We start from the raw sequence: 14,805 nt of genomic DNA, 5'->3' as shown, positions 1-14,805 counted from the left end.
TTCGGAAGTCCTAATTATCTACTGTTCTCAATTTCATTTCCATCCAGGCAAATTCTGGGGTATTACCTTATATATATATATAAAACTATCGCTTCTTCTCTTGCCCTTCCAAATTTATTGTGCATAAGCACTCTTTTATTTGACATGATAAAGCGCATATTGAAAAATTGTCTTCAAATAAAATAAGAAGATGAGCCTAATTTTGTCCTGTTGGATGTTCTTGTTTTTTAAGTCAGTGACTGCAGAAATTAATGCCCAGGACTGAAACTGTAACGCGGGACCAGGCTGGCTAGCACCGGACGCGGGATTCAAACAGTTCCACCCGCACAGAATAGCTAGTGTTTGAATTCTGTTTCGTAACATGGTACTGTGGCAACAAACGGATGCAATAGAACGCCTGGTATGTTAATTTATTCATGAAATGAGGTGACACGACGGTGGGAAATTCCGGCAGCTCTCTCGCGAATTGGCAGTCTCCTCAGTGCTCTCGATTGGCGTCGTCAAGTCGTTCGGAACCTGTTCACAGGATGGTTCTGAAGAGCGCCTTGCAAATTGGATCACCAGTGTGCAAATGAGTAACTTTGTCCTTGACATCTTTAATGAGAACAGAACACGCGGCAGTTAATGCAAGCACTTAATTAAGTTTCTCTAGAAATTTCAGAACATTCAAATCACTGGACAGTCCCGCTTTAATCCAGCCTATATCGTCCCAGAATTCCTTCACGATTGGTTTAAAATTTTCCTCCAATCTACTTTACATATTCAAAAAAATGTTATGTATTTATTCTAGGAATGAGATAGATCAATGTGTGTAGCGGCGGACTGGGGTTCGATTCCCTACGGGTTCAAGATTTTTCTCTTCTTCATAGCATCAGCTCTGCGTCCCACCCAGCCTCCTATCCAATGGATACCGGCATTTAAAGCTCCCAGGGCGTGAAGCTGACCACTCTCCTCCATCTAGTACCGTGGACAAGAATGGTGGAGCTATACCTCCACTCCCCTATATGCCTTCATAGAATTGTGAATAATTAATTCAGCAGAGGGACAGCTTTACCTTCTACGTATTTAGTCTTGCCAACTGTACTGCTTCCTACTTCATCCGCCTCCTGATCACCGTTACAGTGCAAGACAAAAGAGTACAAATTGTGAAACTTTGTTTACGGAATATTTTCCAAACTGTTACATCGTCTCCTGTATGTATATCGCGTGTTTATGCAAGAACGTAACACTGGCGCTCTACAGTCTCGATACTGAAAGCCTCGTTGAATGACATACGAAAAATAATATGGTAGAATAGACTTCTGAAATATTTGATGCATTCAAAAGAAGCAGCATTCTAGAATTTCGCTTTATGTGTCTTGTACAATACTGGAATATCTTATATAGCACATGCAATGTCAGTAAGAATAAAACAATGATTTTTTGGAACACTTTCCACCTCTATCTTCCCAAGTAGTATCCAGGCACAGATTAGAGGCTTTCTCTTCAGCAACAATGCACCTTTCGTTTTACGTATAATGCAGTGAATGCTCATTACTGGCTGGATATGAGTGATCCATTTCAGTAAATCAACTCGTACAAATTGTAATCAGTGTATCGATTCTGTGAGCTAATCACTGTGTTCGTGATCCTCTTTTCGGTTAAATCTTCGAAAGACGAAACGATAGACTGGGCACGTCTGTCCTCTTCTCACTTTGCAGATTATTAGTTGTATTGAATGAACTCTCGAAAGAAATCGAACCATTAAATTAATCACTGTATATTTTCTGCTCAGACTGATAAGTAGATACGTTATTGTAGAGTAGCAGTTAGAGATAATCAGGACATGGTTTTACTTTTCGTGCAATCAGTCGTAAAGCTGTTCTTCATTTTCTATCTAAACTGCTATTATATTAGAACTTTCCTGTTGTCTGTTAGTAGTCTCAGTTAAGTGATGTGATATATAAAGCGGTTTCCACAGCGACATTTTTTCTCGAACCTGGCTCGGAGATAAAATCGAACGTAAGGTACTGACGCATTTTTTAACCAATTTTTATGTCTTTATCTTTAATCGACTTCGTTGATAATAATTACTTAGTTATTGAATCCATCTAAACATAAGGCGACTTAACTATATGCGAATATTTGACAGTAGAGATTCTTTGTGAGTGTATTTGTAAATTTGTTTTTGTTGCCGTTTTTATGCATGATCAGGAGCCGGAATAGCTCTGTCGGCGCAGCTACGAGCTAATGGCTGGTCAGCCAGGGTCAATTCTCGGCAGGAATAAGAGCTTTTTATCTCCTCCACAGCGTCCAGACCTGTTTTGGGGTTCCCGTGGCAACTTCCAGCGAGGATAAAGCTGATAGCGTGAAGCTGATCACTCACGTCCATCTAATGCTGAGGTCAAGAATGGTGGAGCTATACCTCCACTCTCTCATACATTTCCATGATGTCCTTAATTAATTAAACAAAAAGAAAACTTCAATTTTTCTTTGTATGAATGAGTTGTTTAATTCTGGATATTTTCGTATTTATAAAATTTACCAATATTCATTATGTCTGTACGGAAAGATGCAGTGACAAGGCTGAAGAAGTAGTAAGTGACAGAAATATAGTCATCCTGATGTAGAAGAAATTTTACTACAAATTTCATTTTAATCCTGTCGCTAATCTCCACACTTTACAAATTACAGCAGCACCCGCTAAGCCTTTTCCAGTCTAATGTCTTCCTTAGCAACGGCTTCTAACAGTGGAGATTCTTCAGCTTTACGCGCTCACGTCGTTACTATTAGGCGAATATCCCGCAACTGAGCTCTTGTCGACTGTCAACTCAAATATAGCGCCATCTCTTTTCAAATTTCCTTGCAGAGCTCGCCTCAACTGCCAGCCCTCAACTGAATTCAGCCAACCTGGAGCCCTTGCTATATAGCCTCGGAACGGACCCGACAGAAAACATCGCCTCCAACAGTCCTTATATTGTTGTCATGGGCGGTAGTCTAGTGGTAGCCCGGATGTCGTTCCCGTGGCAACCTGTTTACTAAGCTGTCCTTCAGAAACGGCTGTTTATTTATCCGTCTATTGCAAAGCAACGGCTATACTCGTCCGTTTCGAGGGCTGTGGCCAGCAGCGGGTCTATACGCCGCAATTAGACCGTGGTATACGACGTAGCGTTTTAAATGTTATGGTCCATCCAAAGTTACATTTACTATTCTTAGATAAAGTGTTATATTTCGAAAGGCTATTCGGACGTTCATTGCGACAAAATTGAGTTATGGTGGTCTGAATGGATATGAATATTGTTCTCTTGAATAGAAAACTTACAAACGCATTTGTAATGGTCCCTCTGACACGTGACTCTCACTCATGGAGCTGAGCCCTTCTTGAGAAGCTGCCATTTGTGCAGCGACTCAAGAACTTCCAAGCATTTTATGGAACTTGAAGGTTCATTACCGTTTTCACTAGAGCCCTCCAGTGGTCTCTATCCTGAGCCATATCAATCCAATCCAATCCATACCATCCGAGCTCTCTAATGTCTATTTTAATATTGTTCACCCACCTACTTATTGGTCTTCCCAGTGGTCTCTTTCTTTCCGGCTTTCCTACCAGTGTTCTATGTGCATTCTTGTTCTCCCCCATTCGTGCTACATGTCCTTTGACCTGCAGTTTTAATAACGAAATATTCTTGCGATACGCGGCTTTCAGTTTTTACTGATGTTCGCGGTATGGTACACGCATCACCGTGTGATATGAATTTTAAAAATCCATCGATGGAATTTTAACATATTAAGAACTGTAATGTAAATGGTAATGTATTTCACTGTATTAAAACAGACTGCATAATGGAAGAGAATGAAATCAATAAAAACATAAGCGTGCGTATTTCTATATTGATATCTGCTGAGAGGATAAAAAGTAGCAGTGTGTTCGTCTATGTTTGAATTAAATGAAACAGCTGTAGGGGATTTTATATTCCAAAATGGCAAGCGAACTTGTACAGTAGAGTAGCCGAGAACTAGAATGTCGGATGGGTTAAAATACACAAAACGTAAAAAGAAAAGTAGGCGCAGTATTGACTTTCACGTTTAAAATTGGCCCGAATGCTGGACAGTAGTCCTGTTTCCTGAGCATTTTGGTTGTATATAAATACTCACAAGGGAAATCAGATGTACGGCGGAACAGGTACCAGAGCAAGAGACAAGGAAAAGCGTAACGCTTTCCCCTGCATATCTAGGCTTCTGGAACGACATCTTTAGATACAGTTCTCCTGCATAGCAAACAATGCTAGCATTAACAATGAAGGGGCATTAAACCAAATGAAATAAACGTAATGAACACACACTGAAACGAAAAATACCCACAAGGCACTCCTCGATGTTTCGTGGAAAATTAAATAGTGACCAATTTATTTTAGATATTATTCATATTCCAGTCTAGAAACCCGAGATTAACGGCCGTGACGATCCGTTACGCTGACCATGCGACACCCTCTATCCGCTAAAGTTGGCACTGACTTCGCCGACAAGCGGCGGTCGCTCGGTCGGTATAGTTCGCTTGCGAACTCTAACCACGGAGTTTTTTTTTTGCTTGTTTTTCGTATTTGCACGTGTTCGTGAATAAGCCAGGAGTTTGGATTGGTAACTGGATTTTATTAGGCACTTATAAATCCTAAATACAAGTAATTATAAGGCACTTTACTTCTGACTACAGCACACGCTAAACCTTGTCTTCATTAGCCGTTGTCTTGTAACGGATCCCAACAATGTCCTCTGCTTACATCCTTATCGGCTGGCTACTGTCTCACAGCTAACTCAAACGTCGACGGCAACTCACGGCCTTCTAACCATGACTGTCCACTCGAAGGCAATTTCTGGCTCTCACTGGCCCTCACTGACCCTCATTGACTCTCGCTGGCTCCCAACACAGTGATTCTTGTTTCGAGTCCCACTGAACTCAAGCCAAAGTCACGTTACAACCAACGGTCAGTCGGCTAGATAATGACAGGCCCTATCTGGATCCCAAGACAGAGATTTTGTACCTGTCAGACAGTTGCGGTTTTATCAGTATGGGGCGCCCTCTCTGATGAGAGGACGGGTCTGTCATTTACCGCGGCCTCTTTGTCATCTTCTACCCTCAAGTTAATTTGGATTCTAAGTGAAATTAATTAAGAGGCAAGTGTCTGAAACTGATCACGGTCTGTGAAATTGTCAACCAGATCTGAAAGGTTCTTATTCCTATCATGATACAGTAAGTGGAAAACGATTGGTAATGATCGAAGTCCAGAATGTCAAGAGACATTGAGTTCTCACAATCGGGCATTCTTCTGCACAATATACTAAATACAAGACATACGCCCAACTAGTGAGAACATATATACAAGGGCTGCACAAACATGGATGCCGATAAACGAAAATAGATCGGAACGGGGAGTAAGTTTCGTTCTCAAACAAACACGTTTTAGCGTGAACAACAATATGCAGTAGCATGGAAATATATTGACTTAAGATCTAGTGCAGTGTGACGGTTTTCAAACAGCGAATATTTGCCTGAAGATGGCCAGGTAATGCCGAAACATGTAGCAATTGAGTGTCGTTATAATGCTATTTTAAATTAAATTGAGATTGTGAACAGTTTTAAGTTACATTAAAGACGGAGGTGAATGACTGAGTGATACACCAATGCAACAGGATTCTCAGTTGTTNCACAACACACCAAAACAAAACAACACAACACGCCAACACAACACTACACAACACAACACGCCACGAACAAACACAGGACGATATCAAAGAACCTCCTTCTCAAGAAAGACAGGCGGCACAAGTTCGGCCCTCGTCAAAAAGGCGATAAGAGAGGGGACACGAACCTATTTGATTTATAAATTTTAACCTAAATAACAAAAGTTTTAAAAAAACAATATTATACCAAGACAACCGCTGTAGTTGTGAAAACTTTGGATTTTGTATATAGTGTGCATTACAAACATTGTTGTGTATATATTTTAACATTCAGAACACCCATTGTAATAGTGGTTTCCAAAGAGTATCGATGTCCCTCTGATGATGGTCTGTAGGGACCGAATCATGTAAGGGTGTTAAGAATTGAAGTAGTAAAAACTTCAGCAGTCACACTGGACGGAGTTGTTTTATCTTTTATAAAACGATGTATGTTGCGAAACCTAACGACGGATGGAAAACTTAGTCAAATTGTTAAGGAAATGTTACAAGAACAATGAAGTACGCTTGACATAAAAACAGAGGTAAACGAAAAATGATAAAGAATGGATATGTATCTGAAATAAGCTCAGGGTACTTGGAAGACCTTAGAGTCAAGGGGTAACTAAGGCCGCCCCATAGCTCAGGCGGTTAGTCGCCGGATTTCCACCGCGGCGGTCCGGGTTCGAGCCCAGGTCACGTCATGTGAGATCTGTTGTGGACATAGTGGCGCTGGTGCAGGTTTTCTCCTAGTGCTTCTGTTTCCCCTGCCAGTTCTCACTCCACCCACTGCTTCACACATTACTTACTTACTCATGGACCTGAGCCCTTCTTGAGGAGCCGCCAATTCTGCAGCTACTCAAGAATTTCCCAGCATTTTATGGAAACCGAAGGTTCATCACCGTGTTCACAAGAGCCCTCCACTGGTCCCTATCCTGAGCCAGATCTATCCAATCCATACCATCCCATACTTCATCATTATCATCAATCATCTACTGTCCGGGGCTCGTACAACAGGCCAAACAGTGGCCGACGTACCAAGTGGACTTAAGTCTCACCCCACCGTAGGAAACTAAGAAAACTAAACAAGGGGGTAACTAAGTAAATAAGGATGATTTGATTGATAAACCGTATCTAAGAAATTTAGATTACCTATAAGAGGGGTTGATTATTCTGAGTAATGGTGCATTAAATTGATGGGTTTCTTTTTTTAATTTACAACTGAAAATGAAATGGGTCATGACCTCTTTCTTCGGGCCACAGGTTCGAATCTGTCGCCAGTATACATGTGAAGAAATAACGTACACTCACAGTCTCATTCGATTGTCGTCCATGGCTTCTGCATGTGACACAGAGCCATTAGATAACCTTCGAATGAACCAGATTATATGAGATTTAAGTAACTGTAGTTCAGTTGTTGTTGTTATTGCAGAGGGTGGGTTTCCCCATGCACTTAGACCAGATATTGGTCCATTGTGCGTCCCCCTGTGATAGTCTACCAGTCTCTATACCCTGCCGGTACTGGTGCGTGCCATCAGTCCCGACTCAGGCAGCGAGTTCGGCCTCTACTGGCTCAGCGGTATCTCGATGCTTCCCCCATCTACCAGAGGCATTAGAGACTACTGTTGGTCGGGAAATGTCCTGAATTTGGCTCAGAGGTCCCCTTGGGACATGAGGTTCTTTAACGTGACGTAAAGCTACGACACGGGACCCACGGCTTAAAGTCCCTCCCGGAGGACTTGTTCCCTGTATTTTTCCGCCCTTAAAAATTCCACGACCTCCGCCAGGTATTTGAACCCGGCGGAGGTCGTGACCTTGAGTCACGAGGTGGGAACGTTACCCATAGACTACGGAGGCCGCTAACTGTAGTTCAGTTACAAATATACATAAGTAATACGTAGTTCTAGGCTTCTCGTAAATTGACGGTCTGTCAAAGTTTGATTCTGCATATCCACGTTTTAATAACTGTTAGAGATAAGACCACTTTAACGCCAAGGTAATAAAATTTAGACTATTGCATCACTTTGATTCCAGTTACAGATTTCACTCTTTACAGCAGTCTGCTTATTTACGCGAATCAGAGGCTTTATGACTTGGTTTAATGCCAAGTTTTACGGCCTGTCACTTAATCGTGTTTAACGTGCAACAGGCGATCAGTGTAGAACACTGAAAATGTGATTGAATGAGTGAGCGGATGGCGTCTATGTGGGAGGCTGAATGAGTGATTTGAGTGGCTGAGTGCATGAATTCATTAGGCGCGACTTCGCATAACTTGTAACCGAATTATAGGTTGCAACAAGAGGGGTAGGGATCGTGAAGGCTCAAGCAATATGTGTTAAGAAGGAAACCAAGCGTCACCTCTGTCAAGTTAGTAAATAATCATATAGAATTTTTCATCAGCTAATTTTAATTTATTTAATTAATTTAATTGAAATTTGCATAGAATATCTGAAATAGGAAAGAACAGACGAGCAGTATTTTTTCTTTAATTCTGTTTTTCAGCATCCTGTTGCAATTAATTATTTAACTTAACGTCCATGTACTTATCGTCTGTCAGTATTGCAACACTTGTTTATTCACCACTTAATCTTAATTTCAGTTTAACATTTTACACTTTGACACAACATGTTTCGACCCCAAACGGCCATTTTCTGGTGACTTGATATGTTACAAATATTTTATTAAATTTTGTTAAAACTGCTACAATCTGTTAGTCCATGTTAAAATCACACGCTGTTGTTCTCTTTTCAAGGCGAAACAAGATAAAATCCATTAATTTCTATGAAACCCGCGTTACTTTTGTGCATTCTATTTCACCTCACAAGGGTTATTGTCCATTTGCTCTTAAATATATGCCTGTCCCAGGTGTTTTGTTTCGGCAGCTAGCCCTTCACGTTCGTAGCCTACTTTTCAGTTATGTCTGCAATATGCCCCTGGTTTGCGTGTTTCCTCCACAGCGTGTGGTATTGTCTTACTAGTGGGTTCGAATCCCTCACAAGGCATGGATGTTTAGTGTTTGTGTGTGTGTGTGTGTGTGTGCTTTTTTCTGTGTTTGTGTACAGGTAGAGGCCTTTCGACGACCTGATCACCCGCCCAAGGAGTCCTACCGAATGTCTAAGATGTAGTAAACCGAAGTGAAACGGAGAGTTCCACGGAGGTAGGCGAAGGCCCAAATTGGGGCTGTAGCTTCAAAGGAAAAAGAAAATTACTTACGTCTTCGGACACACAGAACTCACTAACCAGTGATGTAATGAAAAACGATAATTCGTTTCGCCTAGGTGAATAGACCGTATATCTGTTGAAAATCGAAATGCTTACTCGCTTAATGAGCTACTCAGTTGTTAGTAGGCATACGTAAGGGAATATTCATATTTTATATATTCAGAAATTATCCGCGCCCGCTACAATAAATTGAGCGCTGTGAGAGTATTACGACATTCAGTTAGCGTCACGTCCACTTTCTCCCCGGTTCGAACTACGTTGTATTACCAAGACACGAATGTGTGTTTTGATCTTTAACGCTAACTATGGTCTGGGCTCTATTCAATCATCCGTGTAATCAGAAAATTCTGATAAGGAAAATGAAAGAAAGGAATAGGTAAACTGCGATGTGTAAGACTAATACCTGGGTACGGGGCTCATCTGCTCTTTCAAAAAATCTGAACAATTTCTGATCAAAATTATCAGGAACGAAATTACTGCCGTTTTATATCTATGGCAAGAAGACAACTAAAATAATAAACTAATAAAATTAAGTACCTCTCATCTGTTCTCTTAAAAAACCCCCACCGGGATATGACGCCAGATCCAGAAGACCACACAGGCCATGACCAACCAACATAACAACCACCCCCACCCCCCTCAGCTAACGGATTAGTGCCCAGCCTTTAACCTTACCTTTCTCTCCCCTACACAAAAACCACGCTTGTCCCAGCTCCCTTTCCCCTACCCCTCCCACACTACTGCTTTCACTTGTATACTTGCCCTTCCCCCTTCACCCTCCCTGCTCTCACATAGCGTGTATATTCCCAAACAGTCTGCTTTTACCGGTTTTTACGGTCTCTTCGCTTGCAGAATTCTTATATTTTCTTCTACCCTGAAGATGGAGGCGATACATTCCTCCGAAACGTCGGTTAACACCACTTATACACGGTGCCAAATCCCAAAAGACTGCTTTCTTCATTGTCACCGCCGTGAAAGCCTTAAAATCTTACATAATAAAATAAAATTTATAATAATACATTTTTCAAAAGTAACCCCAGAAATGTAATTGCGAGTAGACAGCAACAGTGATAAAAGTCTCTATATGAAGAAAAATAAACCTCATTTCCTTTAACGCTGTTTCGAATTTCCTGAAGCAGGGAACTGTGAGCTGTTGTCCATAATTAGTACTTCAAACACTACGCCAGTTCCTACTTTCTAGACTAAATACATATTTGATACGTCAAGGTAATACAAGGAATTTCTTAATACTGTTGTTTTTTTATAAATGAGGAACATAAATATATTTATATGTGTCTACACACTTGAAACTTTGTATCTACTTAGATCTTCACACAAGAATAACAATCAATATAATTCAACGCAAGCCTGTGAATTCTTGTTTATCTTTAGATGCGGATTGAAACACTTTTCAATTTCCTTTACATTACTCGTACTGCCATGGTTTCGGCGTTACAGACAATATTCAGAAAGATACTTATACAATATTATTGTTATTGATTATAAAATGAATCAGAAAGTCAAACGAAGTCTGTTGATATAAATAACTGTTGTGAATTTCTGCTTGTCATGTCGCAAAATCATCTCGCTGAAGGGATCTAGTAACCTCATTCGCCGAGCTCTAGTTACAAATGGCCTCTAATTAATCATCTTATTGTTCTTTTTATGAGTAACTATACTCAGAAAGATGAAAGACAGGCTCAGTATTTATTAATCAACCACTGCTTTGTACTTGACACTTCGCCTTCTCTTTGCTGTCGGACAATCTATTAACTATTTACATTTCTGTAAGGTGAAGCCAGCCTCTAGTCCTGTGACCCCGCTACGGCATAATCCTGACCTGAATTCGTATCTTCAGTACACTCGCTGTATCATCATCATCATCATCATCATCACTTCAGCTCTGCCCAGGATTATATTAGATATACATATTGGCAATCAGCTTTTAATACAAGGTAGAAAACTGTCAGTAATATATTTGTTATAGGTTCAATGGCATCATAACACATATTTATTTAAATTAAGAGTTCCCTATATAGACGATCTGTTATGAACGTCAGAGACATGTGATAGCGTCTGCCCACATTCTATTGGCCAACACACATTATAGAGTTGATCAAATGTAGGAAGGCGAGAGAGGCGGGGCATAACGTGCATGGGAGACATGAAAAATGCATATTTTGACGGCTAGGGGGGTGCTGGTGACGAAAATAACGGGTTATAGGTAGGATGAATGGATTTATTGGTGTTCTTTTACAATTATACACATGAAATAACGTCTAAAAAACTTCAGCTGTTCAGCTGCCTTCTGAGTTCTCTTCGGTTGACGGTTTCTCTTCTACTGAATGCCTCACACATAACTGCTCATCTACAAACTGCTCTCTCTTCTTGGTAACGCGATGAATCTTGAAGAGTTTGTAGTCTCTCGAATTCTGAAACTCTCCCACACTTACTTACTTCTCTAGCAAACTCTTCGTGTATTACTACCTTCGGCCGACTGCGTACAAAACACCTAATTAAAGGGCCCAGTTTCTCTCATCTTTTTTTATGTACGCGTTGTCACGGAAATGTGCATTAGCCGTTGCCTAGCAGAATGGGTTGTTCCGTGTCTGGCTCCACTATTTCGGCTTTTGGGCGGTGTTTACCGAGCCTTTGCCTGGCAATGGACGCCTGGCTCCTACTCCACTATTGCGGCTTTCAGGCGTCATATCAAATTATATAGAATTCATACGGAAAGAATGAACGAAATATGGAAGATGACGGCATTGATTGCGGGAGACGGTCATCGTGATTCTGAAACAGGTAGTGGATCATCTGTCTTAAAGCATCTGGTCCAATAACGTGCTGTTATGCTCAAGTTAATGAACCGTTTAGCGATGTGAACGGCCCGGAACTTCGTGAGCGGCTGAGTGATTATTAGCTGCTGAAAGAAGAACTCTGTTCCATAGGACTGCTTATCTGTTAGGTGCATGTTTGCAATTCCAGTTTCTGTCTTTTCTGTCTGAAACGAAGCTACAAATTAACTTTAAAAAACGCAGACTAATTTTCTTTAATATATTTGTACCACTTCATATTACGTATGTAAAATTTGAAGTTTTGGCGGCGGGGACTATGAATAATGCCGTCTTCTGGGACGTAGCACCGTGTAGATCTTGTGTGAACCGACCTTTCGAAGGAACATATCGTCTCCATCTTCAGGGTAGAAAAATTCGCGAGCGAGGAACCAGCATGTATACGTGGCTGCAGCAATCAAGATCTAAACGGTGCCACATCCCAGAAGACAGCAACTCTTCAACTCAGTGAGTGTACTCACTCACTCATTCATGGAGCTGTGCCCTTTTTGAGAAGCTGCCACTTGTGCAGCTACTCAAGAACGTCACATTTTATGGAACCCGAAGTTTCTTTACCGTGCTCACAAGAGCCCTCCACTAGCCCCTATCCTGAGCCAGATCAATCCAATTCATCCCATCCTATTTCTCTAAGATCCATTTTAATATTGTCCACCCACCTACGTCTTTGTTTCCCAGTGGTCTCTTTCCTTCTGTCTTTCCCACAGATATTCTATATGCATTCCTCTTCTCCCCATTAATGCTACATGCGCTGCCCATCTCATCATCCTTGACATGATCATTCTAATTATACTTGGCGAAGAGTACAAGTTACGAAGCTTCTCATTATGCAGTTTTCTCGAAACTCCTGTCACTTCATCTCTCTTTGGTCCAGACATTCTCCTCAACACCCTGTTCTCAAACACCCTCAGTCTATGTTCCTCCCTTAATGTCAGAGACCAAGTTTCAGACCCATTCAGAAACACAGTGTACATGAAAAGGAATAAAATTATTGATGTCATTTAAGGTTACATTAACGACGTTTCAGGAAAGAACATTAGCTAATTAATTACTCAAGAGGACAGTAATAATGAAGACTTAGTGCTCGGAGTGAAGTGCTTATAGCAGTTTGTGTATGTTTTCAGATGTCCCAATGGTGACCCTTAAGATGGGTTCCAGCCTCAATCCAGATGACATTAAGGAGGGTGATGACGTTTATTTTGAGTGCAACATCCGAGCCAATCCCAAGGCTTATAGATTAGCCTGGTTCCACAATGTAAGTACGAACAATTCTTTCTATGATAACCTCAATAGTAATCTATAAAGGAGAGGACCCACAAAAATTAGCGATTCATACGTCTTCTGTAACAGAAACACAAAACGCATTGCTTCTCGCTGAATAAAGCAGACACTTGTAGATTGCCATGTTTCGTTTTTTTAATTTTCTCCGAAGTGTATGGCATTCTTTGTCTATGCATGTAACATTAAACTATATATATATATATATATATATTTCTTCTGTTTGGAATGTACTTTTAGCCTTAATACTAAAATTAATGATTTGATTTTTTCTCTGGATTTATATTTCAAGGTGACAGTTGGTAGTGCGGTCATTAAAATATTAATTTCGACATATATGGTCGCATATCATCATAATCGCACTCTGCAAGTATTACCGTTAGCCCACGTATGGAGTTGTACACATACGTTCCAATGTTTATACACCTGAACTTTTTTTGTTTTTGTTTTGCAAGGTAAGGTGTTAAATGATTAAAGACAAGCGATTGATTGTGTTAAATCGAGATTTTACTTTGTGACTATATAAATGCTATGAAGTTCGAAATATAAAGAAAATCCCATCATCCTCTTATATATAGGCAGAGACCTTTGACACAGTTTATAAAATTCTTCTCAGATTATCTGTGCAAATAGCTGGCTTCCCACCGCGGCGGCCCAGGTTCGATCCCAGGTCTGGTCAAGTGGGATTTGTGGTGAATAAAGTGGCGCTGGGGCAGGTTTTCTCCGAGTACTTCGGTTTCCCTTGCCAATCTTCATTCCACCAATTGCTCCACAATCACCCTCACCTATCATCTGGGGCTGGTACAATAGGCCAGAAGTGGCCGCAGTACAAGGGACTTAGTCCCACCCCACTAGCAATAAAAAATAATTATAAATTGTATTAGATTTTGTGAAAAAAAAATGGTACCATACTAAAGGTAACCACTGTTACCAAGTTTGCATCTTGAGTTGTATACTCCAAATTGTCTTCGTCTTCCTCCAGGGAACATTTTACTCTAAGAATGTGAAACCGCTGCAAAATCGGGAATATAAGGTCTGAACGAGGAGTTCTTAGACCTGTAACAATCGAACTGCCGTTATGGAGAGAGTCACCGCTCCTTCTGAGTATGTCACACGTAACTATCATCGTGGGCTTAACGAGACGCACTAAATGATCATGAAGAATCCAGTTAACATAATGCGAAATGCATGTTCCATTGGCCACTTAAAATTGAACTTGAATACGCGGGAGTTAATTTGACGATACTGCTCAAGGAATGGTACAGGCTGGACGAGACCTCACTTATACTCGAGAAGGCCACCTCCACCAGAGTCCACTTGACCAAGCCCACAGCATTTTCGGTTTCTGGAGAGCCACTTCCCTTCTGACAGTATTGTTAAGCCGTTGAAAGCTCTGCCGGTTTTGAAACGTATCATTGGTTCCGAAGCACTCTTTGCCTGACAAATGCCTGGGTTAAGAATGCTCTAACAGTTTGACGTGGGGGACCCCGTATATGATAACTACAGTTAGGTAAAAAAAAAAAGCCATTGATGTGCATTATAAATTGTAAGTCTACTGAATAAACTGAATCCAAAACTCAGCTGAAAGTTCAAGAATTCTCTGTTATAAAGGCAGTTTCAAATTTTGTTTCCCAGACAGCTCGAACTGTAAGTTTATTTAACAGTGGCGCGTCTCTGCATGGGTAATGTAGGCAGGCATCTTCACATGAATGTCATGATATATTATGCAAAGAACGTAGTTTCTGCACCTCAGAGAATACAGTAC

The 14,805-nt window shown here is 40.8% G+C and overlaps 1 protein-coding gene across 2 annotated transcripts in view; it reads left to right on the top strand.

The window, feature by feature from the left end:
• Nucleotides 1-14,805, top strand: part of LOC111870996 (hemicentin-2) — a 536,304-nt gene that overhangs the window by 447,051 nt on the left and 74,448 nt on the right. For both annotated transcript variants that reach the window (XM_023863701.2, XM_023863702.2), the window contains exon 8: nucleotides 12,887-13,017. In XM_023863701.2, the coding sequence (XP_023719469.1) occupies nucleotides 12,887-13,017 (131 nt within the window). The remainder of the gene's footprint in view (nucleotides 1-12,886; nucleotides 13,018-14,805) is intronic.

Source organism: Cryptotermes secundus, unplaced genomic scaffold (genome assembly GCF_002891405.2).
Source record: "Cryptotermes secundus unplaced genomic scaffold, Csec_1.0 scaffold1170, whole genome shotgun sequence".
Taxonomy (NCBI): Eukaryota; Metazoa; Arthropoda; class Insecta; order Blattodea; family Kalotermitidae; genus Cryptotermes; species Cryptotermes secundus.
This window is presented reverse-complemented; position numbering and strand designations above follow the sequence as displayed.